The sequence below is a fragment of the Pseudorasbora parva genome, chromosome 3, assembly GCF_024679245.1.
Source record: "Pseudorasbora parva isolate DD20220531a chromosome 3, ASM2467924v1, whole genome shotgun sequence".
NCBI lineage: Eukaryota > Metazoa > Chordata > Actinopteri > Cypriniformes > Gobionidae > Pseudorasbora > Pseudorasbora parva.
The window spans coordinates 31,411,487-31,437,270 of record NC_090174.1 but is presented as its reverse complement, the minus strand read 5'-3'; the positions used below and the strand labels follow the sequence as shown (position 1 = coordinate 31,437,270).

Genomic DNA, 25,784 nt, shown 5'->3' with positions numbered 1-25,784 from the left:
TCCCACAAATCTCCATCAACTGCAAGATACTATCCTAACAATATGGGCCAACATTTCTAAAGAATGCTTTCAGCACCTTGTTGAATCAATGCTACATATAATTAAGGCACTTCTGAAGGCGAAAGGGGGTCAAACACAATATTAGTATGGTGTTCCTAATAATCCTTTAGGTGAGTATATATATGTCTGACTGTTCCTGACCCCAAAAAGTCCTTCTGTTCTGTGATTTGTGCTTAATATATTTAATAGCTGTTAGTTAAACTTTGCCTTTAGAGTTTAGCTTATGTAGGGCATATCCCCTACATTTAAAACAAATAGTGCATTATTTCTATTTTTATTTTATTATTGAAGATGTTCTGCAGCCCTAGATTGCTTTCAGTCATTGGACATTTTTAGAAAGGTGTAAAAAGATTTTCTGAATTAAATACATAGAGGTACACGTAAAGCCTCTATAAATGCAATTATAAATCAATTCTGAATGTCAAGAGCATGATTGTTCTCCTGTCTTACACTTGCACCATAGTAGAATAAGAATGGAAAAACAAAATTAATGCAACTGGCTAACTAGCTCTTTAAAAGATTTTGAATTCCTTATACTTATTATCTAACTTGACACCTGGCTTTCTAAGTGCGTGTTTAATCAAACTGGGAACACACTTTATTTTATCATCTTATGAATGGAACACAAGACACGTCCTAAAATTTTGTGAGAGGAACTTTTACTTTGTAGTAGGGCTGTCCTCGACTAAGGATTTAGACATTTGAATCAGAATTGTCGAATCTCTCTATGGTCGAGTGATAGTCGAATCATCTATGTGTGTGTGAATGGGTTGGGAGGGGCATGACACTAGTCAGCAGGAGGGTAAAACTATTTTTATTTTCTTTTACACACTGCACACAGCAACAACTTTTAATAAAGCGACCAAAACTGCCTGCCAACTGATAGACGAACTGACAATGGCTTTCTTATTTAGGTTTAAATAGCCTAAAAGGTAATGTGGTGGATAAACATTTATAAACCGTTTTTTCATAACATGTTAAAGCCGTGATCGAAATACAGAACATCACACAAATATATAAAAGAACATTTGGATAAATAAACCTAAAAAAAACCTGCCTAGAGAGGAAAAGAACACTTTGAGTGCGTTTACATGCACGTTCTTAAGCCGATTGTGCCTAAAGCAGGTGAAGACGTACGAAAAGCTCAGCCCCGCGCCTCAGGATCTCACACCGCCACCTGACGCGCACATTATATACACGCAAGCTCAATTTTGAATTGACTGACAGATGAGCTGCACGAAAGCGTTCTGTGGTGCGGCAGGATTTTAAACAACTTCCTGAGTGGCCGCGGACAGGCGCTGAATGCTGCCGCCGGTGTGTGTACACTCATTGAACGTGTTCTAATGAAGCTCAGCGCCCTTAAAGGGGTCGCACACCAATGCTCAGCTCAGCGCAGCGCCGCAACACGTCTTTAAAATATTGAGCACCCCCATATTGCCAAAATGGTATGATCCTCGTTTCATAACACCCGCGAAGATTCAACCGTGAGATCGGTGGTCGAATCAGGCTCCGCATATCGATGCATCAAATCTTCGACTATTCGGGGTCACCCCTACTTTGTAGATTATATTTTTCACTAAGAGAAAAGCCTTAAGAGGCTCCTCTGTCCTCCTCTGTTTGAACTTGTTATCAGTATGGGGGGGGGGGGGGGGGGGGGGATAGTGAATGACCTGCACAGAGCTTGGACCAAAGTAACAAAGGCTACCATCAGTAGCACACTACGATGCCAGGGACTCAAACATGTCTGCAGGGCCAGACGTGTCCCCCTGCTTAAGCCAGTACATGCCCATCTAAAGTTTGCTAGAGAGCTTTTGGATGATCTAGAAGAGGATTAGAAGAATGTCATATGGTCAGATGAAACCAAAATATAACTTTTTGGTAAAAAACACAATTTGCACCTGTGAAGCATGGGGGTGGAAACATAATGCTTTGGGGCACTTTTTCTGCAAAGGGACCAGAACGACTGACCCATGTAAAAAAAAGAATGAATGGGCCATGTATCGTAAGAGCTTTTGAGTAAAAACTTCCTTTCATCAGCAAGGGCATTAAAGATGAAACGTGGCTGGGTCTTTCAGCATAACAATGATTCCAAACACACCGCCTGGGCAATTAAGGAGTGGCTTCGTAAGAAGCATTTCAAGGTCCTGGAGTGGCCTAGCCAGTCTCCAGATCTCAACCCCATAGAAAATCTTTGAAAATCCGACAGCCCCAAAACATCACTGCTCTAGAGGAGATCTACATGGAGGGATGAGCCAAACTACCAGAAACAGTGGGTAAAAACCTTGTGGTGACTTACAGAAAACGATTGACTTCTGTCATTGCCAGCAAAGGGTATATAACAAAGTATAGAGATTAACTTTTGTTATTGACCAAATACTTATTTCCACCATAATTTGCAAACAAATTCTTTAAAAAATAGACAATGTGTTTTTTTGGATTTTTTTTCTTCTCTCATTCTGTCTCATAGTTGAAGTGTACCTATGATGAAAATGACAGGCCTCTCTCTCATCTTTTTAAGTGGGATAACTTGCACAATTGGTTGCTGACTAAATACTTTTTGCCCCACTGTACTGCAATGTTTTTCTGTCAACCTTTAAAGGAAGTGTATGCAAGATTGTGGTCAAAAGTCTCCCCCTGATTCAAGGTTGCCAGATTGGCTGCAGGATCAGCAGGAACGTTTGTAGATCTGCAGCTGTGGTAACTAGAGCAGATCTGGCAACCCGGATGCAGAAACACTACTGACTCGTGATTGGTTGATAGGTTGAGGGTGGAGCTTCAGGCCAAAACACAACATGACAACATCAACATCCGTTGACAACAACCACTACTTTTAAATGACAATATCCTGCCCGGACTACTGTTGTCAGTGATATAAGTATTTGAAATTAACATGATTTCTTAATGTCTAGTGACATATCAGGGCCATTTTAGGATTAATTCAAATATATTTCTTACATACAGTTCCTTTTAAAGCATGCATTCTCTAAACTATTCTAAACATATTAACCCTGACTTTTGTTTTTCAGCTTCTACAACTGGGGAACGCAGGTGGCCAAACATAATGCCAGCTCAAACTATGAGGTTATCACAGAGAATCCAAGCGGTCTGCTCTTCCAGTGTAAGAGCAACATGAAAAACTTGAATGTTGACCCAGAGGTGAGCATGTTTGATTTGAGCAGAAACAGAGAGTGCTGACCTCTCTCAGTCGTGTTTTAGCTCTCATTTAACATCCATGAGTAAATAAGCAGCTGAACTATGTTAAACTGAGTATTAGTTCAATGAATAACTCAAGACTGAAGACTGGAACAAGGGGTATAACAATACCCTCATGTCAGTATTCGATACATATCACTATACTGAACTCACTATACAATATTATTGCGATACACAAAGACATGGTAAAAGGTTAACAAAAAATGTATTGTTGATTTAAAATGCTAAATGTGATATTACATTGTGGGTGGAAATCATGGTGGAAATTAATAGGATTGGACTATTGAAAATACTAAATTATTTTAGATGAATATTCTTGCACTCTGTCACTGACTATATATATTAAAAAAATAATGTAGGACACTTTTTACAGGTAACATAAGACATTGGCATCAGGACATACAGATATTCCCCCATTGCAATAGTATACAATATATTCAACATTTTATAGTAGTTTAATGAAGTACTGGCACTAAAACTCTGTAAACTTGTTTTTATTTTTTCACATAACTATTCATATTAGATATTGTCACTATCCATGATACATGTTGGATATTTGTCTTGTGATATATTGTGACACGATATATTGTTACACCCCTAACAGGAACATTGTATTTTTTTCTGTAGTACTATTAGATGCAGTGTGTAATCAGTTGATGAGGTTCATTAAGACAAATGTATACACTTTATACACACATTAAAGCATAACAGCAATGTTCAGGAGTCATCCCATTTTAAATTCTTTATGAAACCCTTTCGTGATATCAAATAGCCTCCGTGTGAAGGGGAGAGATTGTATTGTTGCACCTGGGTAGCATTTTTCTTCCAATCTCTCGAAATATCCATCAGAGTGGGTTAGAACGAACCGCGAAACTCAGTCCTGGAACCTGTGCCACAATTTTTTTTTGCCTGTGTGCCCAGGAGCTATGAGCGCATGCTATTTTAGAAAAGAGGCAACGCTGCAGACCGGCCTCTTTGAACACAAACTCGCCCAGGCTGCCTCGTTGAGGGCGAGATGGCAGAGGCGAGTATTGCCTGTGGTCGAGCACACCCCAACCAGGCCAGCTATTAAAAACGAGGGGAGGCTAAGGAACCCAGACACTGAAACCGCCTGTGCACCCAGAATTCAACCTCAGGCCCCCACCAGGCATGACCTCATTGCCCATGTGGATGCATTCCTTCATTCAAACTGGCGTAACCATGGCATATTAAACCCTAGATTTGATTTGTTTGTTTGTTTGTTTGTTTGTTTTATCGCCCTGTTAGATAAAGCCAATGGTGTGAACATTTCAAGATTTTAATCCCAAATTCTTCTTTGGGTTGTGTTCGCTTCTGACGGAAATATGTTGGTTATCCTTTCAAAGTAGCTGTTGGTGGTTTAGTTTGATAACCAATCCTTATAAATCCTCAGCTAATGCTTTTCGTTTGCTTTATTTCATTTTTGAGGGGAATGTTCAGCATATGTTTGCATTTATCCTGGCTCTAAACAAAACTGTGTAAGCTCAGACAAGTTTGATGTACAGTAAATACATAGAATGAATGCAAACCTAAATCTTCTGACACAGTTACTCTTTAATAATGGATCCCAGCTGGCTTAAGATCTTATTTATTCTTGGTGGAGGCACCCTATGGAGTCCATATTTTAAAGTCACACCCAGACTGATGTTTAAACATCAAATCACACTTACAAAGATAAGTTTTTTTCTTCTTCTTCTTTTTATTCTTCTTCTTCTCAACTTCAGTAATATAGATAGAAATTCCAGTGGCATTTTGAATAGGAATTCTGTGCTGTGGGGTCTTTTGAATATATACAGTAAATGGACTATACAATGTCTGTAAAAGATGAGTGTTGAAATAACTTACAATATTTATTCCTCTAAGTAGTTTTGCAACCATTTAAACTTAAAGCAACACACCGATTTTGGGGGACTTTAGCTTATTCACAGTATTCTAGATAAGTCCATACTATTCTCATCTCTGTGTGTGCCATAACTCTGTCTGACGCATCCACTGGTAGCTAGGGATGGGACGATACACTTAAACTCACGATACGATGCACCTCGATATGCCAGGGTTACGATACGATACGTCACGATACGATATCATAAAAAAAAATTCTTTCCAAATCTGTGATTTTTTTTTTTTTACCACCTAAGTAATGTACTTAAACAAAAGGTAGGATATTTCTCTATTTTTGCATTTTGGTTCTATGTTGTTTTTTTTAAAAAAGGAGTATTTTTAGAAGTCCGCGACCACATCTTAAACGGGTGCCAATAATTGTGGAGGGCACTGAAGGGATGTCATTTGATTCAAATACTGAATCGCGATTAACTGCATGATTGTCATGAGTTAACTCGTGATTAATCTCAAATTTAATCGCACCTTTTTAGCAATTGTAAATGTATCTTAAATTAAGTTTAAATTAAGTTTTTAATACTCTAATCAACATAGGTATGGACAAATATGCATGCTTTATGCAAATGTACATTTATTATTAGTGAAACCATACTTATTCAATAATAATCAATACAGCATGAAGACTAGACATATCAAAGGTCATAGATATGTTTATCTAAGAAATTGTTCATGTCTCTTAAGCCTAAACTTAAAAATAATGAGTAAGTAATGATTTCTCTCATTTTAACAATATAAAGGGAGTTTTTACACTGGCTGTTTAATTCAGGCAAAGTTAGAACAGGGCAAAGTTCGTATGAAAAATTGTTAATGTGTACCAGTGAGCGAACCAGAACCACACCATACCTGGAGGAGGTCCATATTACACGAGTAGGAATATAGTGCGCCCCCTTTAAGAGGTCTGCATTCCCTATTGAACTGCCGGTATTTTGCGTGTGCGCGCCAAACTGGTCCGCGATTCACGTGGACAGTGTGAAGAACCATAGACAGTAAAAGAAATGGACTGAGCGATCCCATTGACGTCAACGGCGAAATAATGAAGTCAACCTAGGGGCACTCACTTCCTGATGGCTGAGCGAACTGCGCAGACTCAGACTGAGCTTGACGACGTAGATGTGACGTGAGCCTCCTGTCTGACAGCTGTAGGTCTTCTAGTAGTTGTGGAAAATGAAAGCTGAATCACGTTGTTTAAATATTTTCTCCCGTTGCTTTTGGCTCACTATGGGCTTCTCCCCATTCTTCCCCCTTGACTTTATCAGACTTTATGTCTCCACGTCCCCCCGACTGCCTCATAGACAGTAAAAGATTGCCTGCGAGAGTCTCCTCAGGTCTATACGGTAATTTCTCAACTGTGAGTCGCGTTGGTTATGACGCAATCGTTAGCCTATCTTTACAAAGACAGCTTCTGCGGGGCGATAGTGTAAGATACAAGGTAACAGAGCCTTTTATGCATTGTCGTGTTTCTTTATAAATAAACAATGGACAAATGGAGTCTTTAAACGTCTCAGATGTAAAGTTATTCACTGTCAAAATGACTCAAAAATGAATGGGAGTCAATGGGATGCTAACTGCAGGTGATGGCTTGGTTAGCAATGGCAGCCCCTAGGGGTGGAACGCTTTCCGAGCGCTAGATTACCCCCTTGTGAAGAACACGGACGACTCGGGAGCACGCTTGTTCAGGAAAGTAACCTGTGCATTCGTTTTAGCCGATTGTAATGTATTTAGTTCAATAAAACACATGTACTGTAAGTGGGGTGATGGTATTAATGATTTACCTCAGACATGAGCGAGAGTGAGCTGCAGTGCATCGTGCTCAGATTGCAGAGAATGTGCTCAGTGAAAAAACGCCCTTTTCTTTCTGGAGTCTAATAAAAGTTAAACAAAAAATATGGTAGTTTATGTAGGCAATAACTGCATTTTTGGTTTAGAATATTAATGCTAATGTCAACCATTTTCTTTCCCTATTAATGTTTACTGCTACATCCTTTGTCTGACTGCTCTCACTTTTTCCAACTAATGTTACGGGCTATGCCTCAGATCAAACAGAAAATGGGCGCTGCGTTTTGTTATGTCTGCCCTATACACACACACACACACACACACACACACATATAATACACTAAATTATTTAAATACTACGCAAATCATGCAGCAGTGCCATCTATCTTTATTACGCGATCCATTTTTTTCGACCTCGATGCGTTTCGTCACGTTTTGTATCGCGATATTTTGTCAAACGATATTTCGTCCCATCCCTACTGGTAGCCTAGCTTAGCACAAAGACTGGAGCTAAATGGCTTCATCTAGCCTAATGCTAAATAAGTGACAAAATAACCCAAACATTTTTCCTATTTGCATGTTGTGATGTGTAGAGTTACATCATGTACTAAGAACGACAGAAAATTAAAAGTTGTGATTTTTTTTGACCGATATGGCTAGGAACTATACTCAGCAGACGCAATGATATTACGTAGCGCCTGAAAATAGGCTTACTTCTATGAACATAACCAATGTGACAAGCTGCTAGCGCAGAGAGCGTGCTGGGGCCTATTTTCAGGCACTGTGTAATATCATTGTGCTGCTGCAGCCATGGTATGGCAGCAAAGTTCCTGGATTAGGCTATTATGCAGGAATGAAACTATAGTCCCTAGCCATGATATTTCAAGAAAATCACAACGTTTAATTTTATTTCGGCCTTAGTGCACAATGAAGCTTTACACATCACAACATGTAAATAGGAAACTGTTGGCATTATTTTGTCACTAATTGAGCATTAGGCTAGATGAAGACTTTATCTCCAGTCTTTGTGCTAAGCTAGGCTAGCAGTGGATGCGTCAGACAGTTAGCATGCAGTTATGGCACTCACAGAGATAAGAATGGTATGGTTAGACTTGATACGGTGAATAATCTAAAGTCCCAAAAAGTCTCTGTATTCCTTTAATAGACAGGTGAACTGTCTCTACTGAAGTAGATTTAAACTGACATAGCAATGCATATAACGTCCTTAAAACGAATCAGTTTAATCCTAATTACCATTTCTTTAACCCAACAGGCAATACCTGGTGATTGCTTCATACGAATTCCTGTCCAGTCGGACCTATATGTGCATGTTACCATTTATGACGGAGTTATCGAAGAATCAGTGACCAGTTCCAGTGCACCACTCTCCAATTAGGGTTTTTATTTTATTTTTATGAAAATATAAAGTTGGAGCCTCTAATTCCATCTACATATAAACTCTCTATGTATTCATATTGTGCACAACATTTGGATGTGTATAATAATGCTGTGCATTTTGATCTTTAGGCCCCATCAGGCAGATTAAAAAAAAAAAAATTGTTATTGATACACTGACTTTTTCATTATATAAAATATTTAAAGTTATTTAACAATGTTTGGATAAAAAATGTACTGATTATTTTGTCATGATATTTTTTTTCTATTAGGCTAACCACTGTTGCCATTATCATCTGCAATCACACACTTGAGGCACTGTGACATGGCTTTCAGAGAATGTCTGATGCTGTAGTCACTTACTTGGGAACCTGAGCTTTGTATTGTAGTCTTATCTAAAACAACTCCTCTGTTTGTCTGAAAAAATCAAAGATAACGCCCTTTAGAAACATGGGGGTTCTTTCATGTCCCCTCGACTGCTTGTAGCTTCATTTTGACTAAAAGCTGCCAAACACTTCATGAAATAGACACAGACACCCATTTCATATGATTTCAGATCCTAAGATACTGCAGAGTTCCGGCATTAGATATTCATCAGTCAATAATCCTGTCTTTGAGAATTTACAGTCAGAGTCGGCAACATAATGCTAGGTTGATGGCTCGTGGCTGGTGCCATTGTGGTACTTGAATGGTTAGTTTAGTCACACCACCAAGTTAAACAAAAAGTTGAGAACTTTTTTACCTTAATCCAGGCTATGAATATAGACGGAGACAAACAAGTCTCTAGAGTAACAGTTAGCGACTAAAGCCATACAAATTCACTGCTTAGAGTTATTGGGGGGGGGGGGGGTGTTAGCAATACACTAACAATAAATTGTTGTGGGACAGTACAATGTTTGTTTGTTTTGTACAGCAAAAAATAGTAATATTATGATTTTTTACTGGAATTTAGAACTGTTTTCTATTTTAATATATTTTAAAGGGGTGATTAATTGAGATATCAACTTTCCCTTGAGCTTTTGGTATATAAATGGTCATGGTAATATAAGAATATCCTGTAAGTTTCAGAGCTGTAAACTTTCTTGTTAGTCAAAGAAAAGCTTTTATAGACACCAGTCCCAGAAAACGATCTTGTGCTTCATTGTTACGTCATAGCGCTACGAAACACACACCTCTACAGCACGTGTAATGCAGTACCTTCGCCCACCGACTCATGGAGGTGATGACAATGGTGTTCACTTCACGATTGTCGTCCTCACAACTGGAGATTTGTTGGTGTTCAACAAATCTCCGGTCGATGCTGGATTTGGATCTGACAGGAATGATGCAACACACTACTGTGTGCAAAACGTGTTTTTATATGTAATAGTATTGCATTGTTGTAGATTGTTTTGCTTATGTGTACGTTTCTAACAGCATAACTTTAACACACTAGACACGTATGGCCCAAAGCCCAGCAGGCAGATGAATCTCATAACATTCTGCTCTTGATCTGTGCTGTTCGTCTCTCAACTTGACAGTTGAAGGGTGGCGCACACGTGTCAATCTTGTGGGCTATGTGTAATATAAAAATAATAGTCCAATCAATCACGGGTCGATGAGAAATAAATCCTTGTGTTTGTTTGAAAAAGACGTTTACGAGCCCTGTGATCGAGAAAATTATTCTGGTTGCCGCTTCTTCCTCAATCTCTCCACTCTAATGTGAACTGACAGGGGAGCTGAAGCTCATTAAATATGTAAATCTTATCCAATCCTAGCCGTGGGCGTTTACTTCTAAGTCTCCAGTGCGTCACGCTCACGCCCATCAAAACCCAGCGTTTGGAGAGAGCCTCAAAACCAGTGTAGAAAATAGTCTATTATTAGTTGTGATGTTTTTGAATGTAAAAACCACATAAACATCATTAGTTGACCTCAGACAACAGTATAAAAAAATGTAAAAAGCCAGTTCATGACACCTTTAAAAAAAAAAAGCTGCATTTTCAGCATCATTACTCCAGTCTTCAGGGTCACATGATCCTCCTGAAGTCTAATATGATCTGATTTGGTGATCAGGAAACATTTTGGTAACACTTTAGAATAATGGTCATAGTTAATATGAACTAATAATTAACTGCACTTATAAAGCATTTATTTATCTTTGTTAATGTTAATTTCAACATTTACTAATACATTATTAAAATGTTGTTAACATTAGTTAATGCACTGGGAACTAGCATAAACAAACCATAAACAGCAGTATTTTTATTAACTAATATTAACAAAGATGAACAAATACAGTAGCACACGTAGTTCATGTTAGTTAATACATTAACTAATGTTAACTAATGACCATTATTATAGTGTTACCATCAATGTTGAAGAGGACCTTAATTTATTTGATATAGTAATATTTTGCATGTTAACTTGATCAACATTCTGAATAAAACTTATTTCTTTATTCAAAAATCAAAATATTGATTATACAGTGTATGTATTAAATTTTTAATTCATAACCTTTTGAAGTTTGTATATCTATATTTTAGTTTTGAAAGAAAGGAATGATACAGGATTATAAGCTATGATAACACTCACATATCTGCAATATTGGTTGTTAGAGCAGAATCAGTGTGTGTGTGTGTGTGTGTGTATGTTTGTGTGTGTACATGTTTTTCTAGCCTGGTGTGGACTTCAACCTGAATGCACACAGAATCATGGGGACTCGTGTCACTGTGGGGACCTAAATTGAGGTCCCCATGGGTACAAAAGCTTATAAATCATACATAATGAGTTATTTTGTAAATGTAAAAATGCAGAAAGTTTCCTGTGATGGGTAGGTTTGGGGCAGGGGCAGTGTAGGGGGATAGAATATATGGTTTGTACAGCATAAAAACCATTACGTCTATGGTGAGTCCCCAGAAAGCTAGCGCACCAGACGTGTGTGTTTGTGTGTTTGTATGTTTGTGTGTGTATATATATATATATATATATATATATATATATATATATGCTTCGGTTTAATCCCCAGGATGAGGGTTTAAGAAGTGGGTGGTGATTCACCCACATTCATAACTGTTTAACTTAACAGGCCACAGTCCTTATTCATGTGGTGGAGTGGCAGCGTGATGAAACTGCCCACTTCAGTCCCTCACAACGGCACAGCTCATTCATACACCTACAAATCAACATAGCAGATGTGCTTGTGAAAATCTGAGTTCTTATCCTAAAGTGGACTACAGTTTAGTGGGAAATAAAACATGATAAATATAGGTTATTGACAGCAGACCACATATTTTCTCACTATACAGCAATTACAACTCGGACAGATCTGACAAAACCATATCTTGAAAATAAGTCTACTGGCATCAGATGTCTGGGGTGGGAGTCAATCACTTCCTCCTCAATGATCCTGAAAGAGAGACCGTCACAGAGGATATTGAAGCCGTGCACGCGGGTCTGGTGTGCGGAGGGGACGCGGTGCAGCATCCGGATCAGACTCTGCTGTGCAGGATGTGTCTGCTCATCGCCATTGAGCTCAACTAAATGGGACAGAGAGCCTTTAATGCTCCCCATAAGCCATGTCATTCAGCGCGTCAACCCAGACACACAGCTTTGCTGAGAGATGTTTCACGGACCTCACTGTCGAGCATTACAACACAGATCCACATGACTCACCCTGTCGCTCAGAGACAGCTGAGAGTGTGAGTGGTGTAGGCCAACGATGGAGACGTAAAAGTCTGTCAGCTTGTTTTGATGTGACGTTTACTGTAAACAACGCATTTTTCACGTGCTGTATTTTTAGATGCTAGAGCCACTTATCGTTTGTTCTTTCTTCTCAAATACACACTATTTTCCACAGTAGGCTATTCTCTTTATGAAGAACAGTAGGCCTATATCCGACTGGGATTTATCACAACCAGTCAGACTGAATGAATATAGTGATTCTCTAACCGACTCGGTCGAAGTGGAGCTCTTGGACAATTCCGACTCTTAAACGGGTTTAACAAGCGAATCGAGATCCGTCTGAGGAACCAAACCTTGGCAACTGGTGCACAGCTCCGACATTAGCTGTAGGCAAGGCCCTATAGGAATTAAATAAAGGATTCTGTAAACAAGTTTACGAATAAGCTTATTTAATACGCATTTATAACAAGCTTTAAATACATTCTATTTAAACATACAAAAACTGTTTCAAACAAGTGATGTGATTAATTTTAGTATTTAAATGAAAAATATTTAGTTTCTAAATTAAGTTTGTCTGAGCTGGATCATGGCTTCAACAATTGGAGCAATGCTTAAAATATGGCCACACTTAAAATGAGTCCAATGCCTCGCCGAGGTGTTAGGGAGCATAGGCTAATGACTAATAAAGAATACAATAATCTGTTTATGGAATCGGTTCTTTTAAACGAACTGTTCAAAAGAACCGATTCGCGGAAATCGCGCGGACGTCCCAACACTGTCCTGCTCCCATAAGCCCTATATATTACTAGCCCAACGAGCTTTACCTTCAATGAACGCAGGGAAGAAGCGCGATTGGCTGAGAACAGCATCGCCCAGACACAAAACCGGGGATCAAGCTTGACCATCAGGACAACAGCAGATCAAACTCACACGGACATCCTCGTACATTTTGCTCAAGGACTGTGATATCTGCTGCATGAACGTCGATCTTTGGAAACGTGCATTTGGACTATTCTTTCTGAGCACACCAAAGTGACATCTTGTTTACATTTCCCCTTTATTTTTTCTCGCTCTCTTTGCCTTACTTTTGTGGTCCATGTGATGCTCTCCCTCTCAAGAGACAAGAGTTTGGAAACGCTTTCAGTACTGATATACTACACCTAAATCCGCGTCAGCCGCCTCGTACATCCAGCATGGATCGCTGTCAACGACTGTTTATCCTCCTGTTGGGATGGAGTTATCTGTGCTGTGGATACTGTGCTGTGCTTAAAACGCCCTTTATGGGTTTCTCGAAAGACGTGCAATTTGTACAGAAAGTGGAAGCGCAAGCTAAGCAACATGCAAAAAGAAGCGAGCAGGACACGCTGTCAGAACACATGCAGATGCTCTACGCCAAATACACCAGCGCGGGATTCCCTCTCAAAGACGGGAACACTGTCCGCAGCTTCAAGGGGCATTTGGGTAGGTGTTACATCATTTACTGTAACTGACGAAATGTAATAGTAATGTACTCGTTAATATCACCTCACCTTTTCTCTTAATCGAGTTTAAGTGCTGGTGTGTTCATCAGTTTTGCGCGTGATATTCTAGGGATTCACTGTCATTTAGCTCTTTAGTGAAACCTGTAGGCATACCTAAACAAGGTCTTTGTTTCTACCAAACACAAAAAGAGATCTTTAAATTAACTTTAATTTAAAAAAAAAATTCGTAGTATGTAAAAACAGTGACTGAGGCAAACCTCCTGTGTAAATGTTTTCATTGTAGAGTGAACTGTCTCTTTAAGACAGCTTGTGTCGAGTTGGTTGAATTAACGTTACACCTGTTGATTTCGATTTGAGTGAGACCGTAAATCGAGGTGAACAGTCCCGTTTCATAAATCATTTTAGATGTTTACTTCTACGCCGATGTTGCTCGTTGATTGTAAAACACGCGAGCGTTCTTCTCAGTGGATTCATCGATTTCGATAGTGATTTAATTGAAATCTTTTTATGTTAGTCGTATTGCACTAGTGTTCTCTTATCAAAACAAACTAACATTTTAAGCGATATGCCAAACCAAAATGAGATGTCTTCAATTATTATAATTTATAATAAATAAACTAGGTATCTAAATAACAGAAACCTCTTTCATAATATGGTGAAAGGGCTGGGAAAAGCAGAAACACGGGAAGAAAGGGAAACACTGCAGCGATTAATAATGAATGACATTATGCAGAATGTAGCTTCGATTCTAGTGGCTGTTCGTGCAAAGTTGGGAGAGAAAAACACAACCCACATTTATAAGAGACTGAAAAAGAAAAACACGCTCAGAGTTACTTAAAATGAGTGGGCATACCGCCCTCTAGAGTTCAGTTCTGGTCTTATTATGCTTGTCATTTCCCTTCTGAAATATGCTTCAGTTGAAGAGTGATGATCAAGCCATGCTTCCCCCCCCTTTTTTTGAATTTGTGTTTTTTTTTTCATTTAGGGACCATCAATGATAAGCAGTTACAAATCTTTAACCTCACTTCCCTCACCAAGTCTGAGGATGTTCTCTCAGCAACGCTGCACTACTACATTGGTGACCTGCAGAACAGCAGCCACAGATGCCCAAGGCACAAGAGTTGTGCTCGCCATAATAATCTCAGAAAACAAGGTCATATTCACCTTGATGTCTGGAGTTTCAGCTTTGTGGATAACTCCACCAGAACAATCGGCCATTTTTCCATTAACATCTCCACAATGTACCGGGACTTCATATCATGGCAGTGGAAAGACATTACTCGTGTAGTCAACCAAGCCAAGCATCACGACCAGCTTCTCATAGGAGTTGACATCGACTCAAAAGGACACCAACCTTGGAAGAAACTCCTGTCAGATAGGTCTCCTTACATTCTGGTCTACGCCAACGACTCGGCTATCTCCGAACCCGAGAGTGTCGTGTCCACATTGCAGAGGCACAGAAGCAGACTGGTGCCTAATCTGCATATGCTCGAAATACATAATCGCAGTGCCTCCTCGCAACATCGGGCCAGACGGTCCGCCAACATCCTTCTGCCGCTGCAAAACAATGAGCTTCCAGGCCCCGAGTACCCTTATGAGATACCTACCGGTGCATGGGATGAGACCAGCCCTTATGATCCAATGGAGAGCAAACCAGTCAAGCGCCCTCGCAAGAAGCCTCGCAAGAATCCACGGCACAAGAACCCTCTCCTGCAGTTTGATGAGCAGACCATTAAGAAAGCACGTAAGAAGCAATGGAACGAGCCCAGGAACTGTGCCCGTAGATATTTAAAGGTTGATTTTGCAGATATCGGCTGGAGTGAGTGGATTATCTCCCCCAAGTCTTTTGATGCATACTACTGCTCGGGGTCATGTCAGTTCCCCATGCCAAAGGTATGTATTTCTGTATGGGTATAATGCAAACTTATCAAACCCCACACTTTTATTTTTTATTGAGCAAAAAAGTTAAGATGCCTATTTACTTGTGCACTCTGATCTGGTGTGATACAATCAACTGCAGAGAGCAGTGGGAAAAGGGTCTGATACAGGCATGTAGAGGATAAAAATATAAGCACCACCTAGTGGAAGACAAAGCTGTAAATCATCACAGCAGGTTATTCATCTTCCATTATTATATCATCCATGTTATCCTTGATTATAAAACCCGCATTTGGTTTTTCATTGATTAAGTTTAATAATCATAGAGTCTAATTTACTTCAGTTTTATGTTTCTGTAATAAAGTTGATCATAGAAAACCAAGACCCAATTGTTTCATATTCTAAGATGTATGTGGCTAAATTCATTTTATTTTATTTGAGCAGATATTTGAAGTTTTTTAAATTATTGTTTTTCCAGTCACTTAAAGTTAATCTTTAAAAACCATGAATCATTTAATAAGATGCCGTTGAATGTCTTCTTTAGCAATTCCCAAAATTAATATCCATTTTCATACTGCATACTACATAAATTCACTTTTTTTAATGTTTCATTCGTATTTTATTCAGATAGTAAAGCATTTTAATATCTACAATTGATCAGAATTTAAATGTTAGTACATCACCAGTACTATTACTATTATTTATATACTATTATAATATTTATTAACATTTTGAAGTAACTTTCATTTTTATATTTCCTGTTTTCATTGTTTAGGTTTTTGGTCATTGTATGTGATTTTGCCATTTTTATTAATTTTCATTTTATTACAAAATGATTTCCTGTTTATTTTTAAGCTTAAGTTTTTCAATAGATATTCTATTTTAGCTTAATTTCTATTAGCGAATATATTTTTAATAGTTTCAGTTTTAGTTAACCATAGCAACACTGTGCCTCACTGCAAGCAAATAGCCGTGCCACAGCAGTGAGCGAGTTCCCTTTCACAAACATTGAAACGCAGATGAATTGGCATGAACCTATTTTTACAACCTTCCGATGGTTTATCGCAAACCCGACTATAGCCGTCCAAAACCCTGTAATAGGTTCTGACCTCTTGAACTTTTTCCCTCTTACAGTCTTTGAAACCTTCAAACCACGCCACCATCCAGAGCATCGTGCGGGCGGTCGGGGTGGTCCCGGGCATCCCGGAGCCCTGCTGTGTACCAGAGAAGATGTCTTCCCTCAGCATCCTCTTCTTTGATGAAGACAAGAACGTGGTCCTTAAGGTCTACCCCAATATGACAGTGGACTCTTGTGCCTGTCGGTAAATGCTTTGGTCTTTTCCACCAGCCTCCCTCCCCTAAACTGGTTCCCAATTTTTGCACTGGAAGAAAGACTGACAATGTTCATTTCATAACCCTTGAAGAACTATCTACAGCTTTAAGGATTGTGAAGAGCAAAGTGCTTTTCCAGAAGGAATTCCTTCCTGTTAGCGGGAAGCTTCATGAATCAGTTGAGATATGAACATATGAAGAGGCTCTCTGTCTGTTTGACCAGTGATGTTCTCATGTTTCTATCACCTCAGCAGTTAAGCGTACAAGGGACAAACATTTGCTGTCATTCATCATGTTTCTGTACAGTTTATATAATCAGTCATTATTATAGCTATATTTTTGCTACAGATGCATTGATTGACTCTCAATGTTCATATTCTATGGCTGCTATAAAGTGGACTTTTGGGGTGGGAAAAAGAAAAGGAATCTTTGTTACATTTGTCTAAAAATAATTATATTAAAATTATTATCTATATAGTTACATATTCCGTTTTCCACATTAGGCTTAAAACAGTGTTTAATTTCTGGGTGACTCTGTTTTGAATGTCTTCAATCTTTGGAAAATACATATATATATTTATTTTCTCCAAAAAGGTGCATTATTACAAGCCTATGTAATAGTGTTTCATGGCATTTTATAAACAATTTCCTTTATCCACCGTTTTTTTTTTTTTTTAATAGATTTGTAAATATGTTCAATGATGTTTCCGTCTGACCTACTAATACAAGGTTGCATCCTCATATTTAGCTGAATTCATAATGTATATGCACGCATTCTTTTTCAGTTTTTCATGTTTAATTTTTTCTGTCATTCCTCTGAAAACTGCAACTAGTGTCAAGAAACCAGATGTTATTTTATGAGCAATGTTTCAAACAATATATTCAGGAAGGTGATTATGAAAATTGTATGTAATTATTTAGTCTTTGTCTCTTTAACACAACAATGCCTATATTAAGTGCCTTACCAGGTTAAAAGGTTCATCATACATTAAATAAAATGAATATTCTACTAGAATATTTATATTTCACAAAGATGAGTGTAACATGTAATGACTTATTTGGCAGAATATTTTAAGTTTATCAGTTTATTTGGATAAAATGTGATATTTTGTTCCAATAATGTTTTCTGTATACATCTTGTACTGTTCTTACATTGAAATTAGCAAAGCAAAGACATATCACAAGCTGCAAGGTCGTAAATGGTGTTTTGTAGTCTGATTTGTTTAGTTTTTTGACAGAGAAATGAACACGTATATGTATAAGCGGGCTATTATCTTAATATATAGTGCATACGTCAAGACACACTATGTAAAGCACCCCTTTAGCATTTGTGTAATATATTTTTGGAAGGCTTCCACACTGTGTTTTGTAAATGTTATGCTGTAGGTGAAAGGATGTGCTTTGTATGATAAGCTTCATAAGAAATTATATTTGTATATGGAAATGACCTTTAAAAGCATTTATTTATTGTCTGTATGATGCCTTCTGTATCTTATTTTTGTGAAGCACAGAGGGGTTCATTAATTATTCATTTAGCTTTGCTGCACAAAGGTTAGATGGGGTGCAAAAGAAGCAATCACATGACTCATGTCAAATGAGAGAGAATGCTTATTTTTGTTACATCTCCCTAGTTGAAGAAATCCCTTTTGCAGATCGTTCAAGGAAAACAATAAAGTTTTATGTGGCCATGTGTTTTTTTATCATGCGTTTTTGGACTAAGCCCTTCGGCGATTAAGCAGAACTGTGCTGAATATCGATTGTATTGTTATGCAATCAAAAATGATGGTGGGACTGTTGCATCATGGAACATGATTTAAATAGCCTAAGGGGTCAATGAAGTCTGGAAAGTTACCACACAAACATCAAAGTCCATTATTTAATAGATATTTACATATCGCTAGAGTGCACTAATAACCGCTGAACTTGACATGTGCTGGGAACAAAAATAGTTACATTTTAATATACAAGTAATGTAAAATATATTTGTAGAATCTTTCAGGAAGACTAAAAAAATCTAAATTCGCACACAAAAAAGAAAGACATTTTTCCTATTCACAAGGATAAAATATGCAAGCGTCTAACATCAACACAAACACATCTGGCTCAGATGCAGAGGTTCACCTGAAGTACACAAAAAATACTACTTTTCACATAACTCTGCTTGAGTAGCACAAACTGCAGTGTCAGTCTCCCGCTGAGGTTAACCTTTGAAACCTCATCAGTGGCATTCACAGTCACAGGTGGTTATTACCTCCAGGAGCTCAAATACGTGACATCACCAACGCTTCTAAAACTAGGAACATCTCACCCTCCTGCCAAACCACAAACCGCTCGGCATGTCTGAAGGTAAATATTACCAATGGTTTCACCCCATCCTCCTCTATGATGCCCCGGCTACATCATTCTCACAGACTGATCCTGCTCTGACATCTTATGCTCCTACGACAAGGTTTATAATCGCAATGTATGAGTACATGTGAACATCGAGAAACAATTCCTTTCTTATGTCTCTCCTCCTCTGCTGTGCCTCCCACTGCACTAACAGCAGCCGTCGGTCAAGGAGTCCATTGTTGCGACACATACACTGGTTTTTGTTGGCTTCATGGTCTGAAGTTCCTTGGGGAAAATGCTGGCATGTTGATGACAAATGGCAGAAGAGTTCTGTTTAACTCAAACTGTTTGAGCACACGGGTGCATTGAGGGGTCAGTTAGAAGTCGGTGTCCCAACCTGACATTTCATCTGGAGGGATTTCTTCTTCAGGAGGATAACTGTCAAAGTAACTGTGGTCAGTGGGTCCCTTCACCTGGAGACAAAAACAAGATGATGTATTGATTCTAATCTTCATATTAAATGATCGTATGACACTGAAGACTAGAGTAATGCTGAAAATCAGCTTCATCACCACAGGGATAAATTAGATTTTAGATTAGAGTTTTTTTTTATAATTGTACATTTCAATATGTTACTGTTTTTACTCTAATTGTGTGCAAATAAATGAGGCTTTGTTAAACATAAAATACTTCTGACCCCAACATTTTGAATGGCAGTGTACATGTCACTGTATGATGCATGATCCCATAGCAACCTCTGCAGAGATGATGTGTGTCTTACCTCTCTCTTAAGTGGTGATATCAGATTTCTGGATTTCAGACCACTCCAGCTAAATCCTGTAAACCATCTAAACCAACGAACAACATTGAGAATTAAATAACCGTTGTGTAATTTATGTAGGTGACAATGACACATTTCAAAGTTAGTGTTTATGGATGCCCGCTTTCAAAGTACGAATGCAAATGTAATGTTTGCTAACACGATAGACACCCATTTACCGGAGACACCTGACAACAAAGCATCAATTTCATCCTAAGGCTATAGCAATTCAATCAAGAGCATCTCCAGAAAAAGCCAGAAGAATCATAAAAGTGAAATTTAGAAAAAGGCCAAGCATCGTGTTTTTTCAAACATGAGAAATCTAAAAATGTATGACAAAATAAGTCAAATATCTGTAGTAATATCTGCAAATGCAATATATCCATAGTTCAGTATATTGAGTGGAAGCACTTTAGATAATAGGACAGATATTCACTAATAACTAGGAGTTATGACGTTATTATGTAAATAGGAGTTCCTATTTGCCAGCTATAAGTAAGGTGGTTGTTGTAGTTGATAAGTTTAGGTATGCGATAGAATTAAGGGCACAATATGTCATTTTTTTGTTGTTAGAGGTCGCTTATTCACAACAAAGCCGTAGCTTGATGATGCCTTGATTTCACAGAACTTTTATTATGCTGCAGACGAACGCTTCTGCTTTTTCTGGTCATGCGCATGTGGGGTAATGCATCGCTGTTTTATTATATTTGATACATTTAAGTGTGTTAAAAGTTGTTAATGCTACTCTGTGCATTCACTCGGTGGCTTCTTGTTGCACACTGCAGTATGCTAGATCGGTATTAGGCATGGTAAAACATGGTACTCATGGTAAATCATAAAACAACAGATTTAAACAATAAGAGCTTTATAATAATTAGTATTCTGTCGATTAATGTGTCCAAACAGTTGCTCACCTGTCTAATAAAACACAATATATTAAAATGTCTTTTAGGGTATCGAGTACATCATACCTTGAGGTATGATGTCATTGATAGGCGACGCACAGACATGGTCCGGTTAAAACAGCTTATTTCTCTGGATTTAAACATTCTTGTAAACATTTGGACTAATGTAAGTACACATATATAACATTGTTCTAGTGCTTTTTTGGATATTTTAATCCATTGTGAATGTATACAGACTAAGGCAATAGTATGTGCTTTATAGGGTCTAATAAACAGCCAATATGCTAGTAATATGCATGCAGCACTACTCAATAGTCTTCCCGAAACTTATGTGTTACCATTAAGTGTACAAAATCTGAGGGTTCTGACCAATAGTTTGTGGTAAAACAAGAAACAATGCAGTAAAAAAAAAAGTTTGTGTTAATAAATATGACATGACACATTTGATTATGAGATTATGAAATTATGGGGATATTTGATCCCCAGACTGTGAATGTTGTACTCTTACCTGTGTTTTTTAATATCAGTTATTCCATTCTTTAGATTGCCAAGTCGCTCTGACGGGTTTTGTCTTCATAAAAAAGAGACCAGCAAAATCATATTATGATTTATTTGCAGAGGGAACAGAACAGTTTCAGAAAACAGGTAAAAGACATAAGAATAAGTAAGAAGGACACATGATAATACCTGCACAGCTTTCGAATAAGGTCACCTGGCCTCTTGGTGATCTTTTTAGGGAAGTCCATCTTCTCAATTCCTTTCAGAATGAATGTGTATATGATCATCTGATCTGAGCCAGTAAATGGGGGACTTGAGGAACAATCAGATCAAATATGTTAGAGTAGGTCTATAATACACATCTGTATTATGAAATGTTTTCCACCAGAACTTGACTTGATGCAAACCTTCCTGTAAGAAGTTCAAAGATCAGGATTCCAAGAGACCAGAAGTCCACACTGAGACCGTGGCCTTTATTGAGAATGATCTCAGGCGCAACATACTCTGGAGTCCCACAGAACGTCCAGGTCTTCTGGCCACACCTGAGCTTCTTAGCAAAGCCGAAATCCACCTGAGAAAAGATGCTTGGAATCAGTATCGCTGCACAGAGTTTAATACAAGTGAGTTCTAAGTGAAGTGTGCTGACTTTTTCTCACCAATTTGACATATCCATCTGTATCCAGCATCAGATTCTCAGGCTTCAGGTCTCTGTATATGATGCCATTGTTGTGGAGGTAGTCAAAGGCCTCTGTTACACAGCCCACGCAGAACTTGGCAGTGTACTCATCAAAACTCCCCCTGTTTCAAAACAGAGAAACTTTTAGCATATGCATCAAACATATATAGGATAGTAGATGTGATTTTGTGGGACAATGCAGAACATGTGTGTGTGAGATACATTTTCTATTGCCTATACTATGTAAATATTGATTTACATTAGTTGGAAATCCTATTTGGTTTTTAAATAACAACCTAAAAATAACCATTAGGGAACATTCTGTATGTAATTTTAAGAGTATTTATAAATAACTACACTACATTATTTTATGGTTGCAAAATAATAACCTAAAATAGCCATTATAAATGTTGTGTAACATTTTTATTTATTTCATTTTAAATAACCACCCTGCAACATTCTGGGAATGTTATTTTATGGTTGCAAATGTGGTTTTTTTTTAACATTAACATGCCTCTAACATTATTTTAATGTTATTTTAATGTTGCTGTAACATTATTCTGACATTAAGTTAACATTCCCCTAACATAATTCTAATTATACTTTAACTGCACTGTTCCTGTAAATGTTTTTCTAATGTTCCCAGAACATTCCTCTAACCTCTTTACTCTGATATCATGTCAGTAATCATCTAGCACATCCGGTATAGAATAAGAGGCAAGAGGTCAGAGGTGAGCAAATGCTGTATTAAAGAGATAGTTCACCCAAACATGAAAATGCTGTCATCATTTACTTACTTTCATATTGTTCCAAACCTGTATGAGTTTCTTTGTTCTGCTGAACACAAAAGAAGATATTTGGAAGAATGTGTGTAACAAAGCAGATCAAGCAACCATTCATTACCATAGTAGGGGAAAATACTATGGTAATGAATGGTTGCTCTATCTGCTTGGATACAAACATTCTTCCAAATATCTTCTTTTGTGTTCAGCAGAACAAAGAAACTCATACAGGTTTGGAACAACATGAGGATGACTAAATGATGACAGAATTTTCATTTTTGGGTGAACTATCCCTTTAAATGCTGTATTAAACTCATTTCAGAGCGCTGGATAGGTCATTACACAGAACATCTGCCAAATTTTAATTGGAAGGTTGTTTTTACATGGTTATTAAATAACAACCTAAAAATAACCATTAGGGAACATTCCTTAACATTCTATGTTATTTTTAGGTTATTCATAAATAACCTTACTACAATGTTCTGAGAAAAATAAATTCTTAAAATAGCATTCCTAGAAGGTTATTATTTGTTTATCAATAAATAACCAAATGGGAACCACATAATAACATTAGGGCAACGTTACTGGCTTCAATGCATCCTGAACTTTGTTCAAACTAGATTTGATCAGGATGTTCTTATCCAGTATGTGTCTAGAGGAAGTCCAGGCTGGTGTAGCTGTATATAACGTGTGTAGATGAGGTCCACACTGATTCCTTGTCATCCGCAGACAATCCCACTTTACATGTGCATTGGTTGGGTATTTTCCTGCTCTAGCTTTAACACGATGGTTGCGCAAATTGTTTTTTTTAAATGGCAAACGCATTTTTAGTTTTATATTTCTATTTGTGGTGTTGTAAATTTCAGGGAAGAAAAAAATGCATTGAGATGTGGGACACTGCTCACATCTTGTATGACAAAGCAAAGCAAAACAATTTCAGGACTGTCCTGCTTTGGCCACGCCAGCACGAAATGGAGCTCACCTGTCTCTCAGAAGACTCCAGATTTCTCCACCCAGACATGCCTCCAACAGCATGTATACATACTTGTTGTCTTTGAAAGTGCAGTACATTCTAAAAGTGAAATGTAAAGATTAGATCATAATATAAATACGTTTTGAAATTCAAGGCATGCACAGTCACATTGACTGCCGCTGGCTTTTCTCCTATGTTTGTTTAAATTAAACTCTTTTAAGTACGGTCCTACTCTCTTAATTTAATCATGTGAACACTAAGGGGATTCATGAATATCTCTTTAAAAGCAATGAGTAGTGAAATTCAATGATCACATTATCTTTTAGATCTTGCGATATTTCCAAATAAAACTAAACAGGCAGTACTAAAACAGTCTGATCATACTAGATGAACATACTTTACAATAAAAGGAGAGTTTGTTTCAAGCAAAATCCTTCTCTCTGAGTAGATGTGCTCTTCCTGTCTGTTATCCACGATGTGCCGTTTCTTGATGCATTTCAGAGCAAACGTCACATTCTCATTCTTCATTTTTACCTAGAGTAAAACAGGCATCATTATTGCTCATCTCAACCCCTCACTTTGTGGAAATCATTTCTCTTTGAATGTTTTAAATGATAAAGATGATGTGCGATTATTATGACCAAGCTTCTAACCAATTCAACTCTGCCAAAGCCTCCAACTCCCAGAGTGGCAATAACCTCGAGGCAGCTGAAGGGTATAGTGGATGCAAAGCTGCTCTCGCTCTCTTTCAGCTCTATCATATCATGTGACACTGGTGTAGTTGGTGGAGTACAGCTTCCTGACCTCCTAAAGGAATAAATAAGGATTTTTCAGAGATAAGTAATTGTCATTATTTTGGTCATTGTGTTTAAGACTTAATCATACAAAGTGGCAAATTTTTCTAATTTCAAATTGGTTACTAAGCATCTGAAAAGGGAAAAAAAAGTGTTGCTTCCATTTAAACTTAAAAACAAATCTGCATTATTTCTTGGCCAGTAAACAAATGAGCAGATTTGTGACATTGACCATTGTTCTGCTAATAAAGAAATTTTAAGTAATACAATTTAGCAAATATGCAAAAGAGAAACATTTTCACCTTGGACCCCACTGTGTATAGAGATAAATAGTTTGATTGGAGATTCAAATGCTTAAATCCAGAAAGTAAAATCTGCTATTTTAAAAATAGCTCCTGACCAGTCATTTTATATTCACACTACATGTATAAATGTACATGTTGTAAATTATGATCACTTCTTTAATTCTGTCAGTTGGAGATCAGTGCATGCCTCTAGTTTTTACCTTTTTGTTTATTTACACAATTTTGTGCTATTTTACAGCACAACAGAGTGGTAAGAAGTCAAGGAGTTATGAAGACTATCACTATTTCCCATATGTAATTATATATATATATTTAAAAAAAAACTTACTTAGCATTTCGTTTCTTATCGTCTCGTGCTAAATTCTCGACATAGCTCTGGAGGTACTTCTTAAGCTCATCAAAAGTTCCAACAGTTTGACTAAAAGTTCTAAGAGAAGACCATTATTATTGTTACAGACTAAAAAACGACTAAAAAATCAATTGAATGATGATGCTCTTGAAGTGTGAACTCACTCTCGATCAATGACAAGGCATTCCACCCCATCCTCATCTGCGATTATATTGGCAGATCTGACATCATCACTGTAGTTTGACAAAACAGGAACACGTTAAGCGCATTAGACATAAACTGAGCTAAAAATGGTTCCTTAAATTGACAGTTCTATGAATATGTTTGTAATATTCTAACTAATATACATGCTGACAAGACAAAGTTGATGCTCTCTGCTACTGCAGTGATAAAGGTTATGAAAGAGGATTAAAGTGAGGAAATGAGAATTGAGCTGAGGATTGAAGGACAGCACCTGATGAGGGCCTTCTCTCCGAAATAATCCCCTTTCCCCAAGGTGTTGATGATCTGAGGCTCTTCATGATCCTGTGTGCTCTGTGTGACCTTAATCTGGGCAACACAGAAAGACACAGGTTACATTTCAAAACGTACAACGAACAACAGTATTTTTTTGCAAGGTCTGTCTTTTTTCTTTGGTTT

At 37.7% G+C, this 25,784-nt stretch overlaps 3 protein-coding genes across 3 annotated transcripts in view; 2 read left to right on the top strand and 1 right to left on the bottom strand.

The window, feature by feature from the left end:
* Positions 1-9,131, top strand: part of cfap299 (cilia and flagella associated protein 299) — a 90,458-nt gene extending 81,327 nt beyond the window's left edge. The window contains exons 5-6 of the mRNA XM_067440108.1: positions 3,087-3,216; positions 8,240-9,131. Coding sequence (XP_067296209.1) covers positions 3,087-3,216; positions 8,240-8,362 — 253 coding nt within the window. The 3' untranslated portion in view covers positions 8,363-9,131. The remainder of the gene's footprint in view (positions 1-3,086; positions 3,217-8,239) is intronic.
* A 3,476-nt stretch (positions 9,132-12,607) lies between these two features.
* bmp3 (bone morphogenetic protein 3) lies at positions 12,608-18,398 on the top strand. The gene is made up of 3 exons (XM_067438422.1): positions 12,608-13,482; positions 14,488-15,395; positions 16,515-18,398. The coding sequence occupies exons 1-3, from the start codon at positions 13,215-13,217 to the stop codon at positions 16,704-16,706; spliced, it is 1,368 nt and encodes a 455-aa protein (XP_067294523.1). The 5' UTR covers positions 12,608-13,214; the 3' UTR covers positions 16,707-18,398.
* Positions 18,399-18,496: 98 nt separating this feature from the next.
* Positions 18,497-25,784, bottom strand: part of prkg2 (protein kinase cGMP-dependent 2) — a 48,957-nt gene continuing 41,669 nt past the window's right edge. The window contains exons 8-19 of the mRNA XM_067438421.1: positions 25,600-25,694; positions 25,310-25,378; positions 25,125-25,223; positions 24,351-24,504; positions 24,095-24,231; positions 23,707-23,796; positions 21,923-22,064; positions 21,674-21,837; positions 21,456-21,578; positions 21,277-21,339; positions 19,825-19,891; positions 18,497-19,516 (exon numbers count right to left, since the gene is read on the bottom strand). Coding sequence (XP_067294522.1) covers positions 19,421-19,516; positions 19,825-19,891; positions 21,277-21,339; positions 21,456-21,578; positions 21,674-21,837; positions 21,923-22,064; positions 23,707-23,796; positions 24,095-24,231; positions 24,351-24,504; positions 25,125-25,223; positions 25,310-25,378; positions 25,600-25,694 — 1,299 coding nt within the window. The 3' untranslated portion in view covers positions 18,497-19,420. The remainder of the gene's footprint in view (positions 19,517-19,824; positions 19,892-21,276; positions 21,340-21,455; positions 21,579-21,673; positions 21,838-21,922; positions 22,065-23,706; positions 23,797-24,094; positions 24,232-24,350; positions 24,505-25,124; positions 25,224-25,309; positions 25,379-25,599; positions 25,695-25,784) is intronic.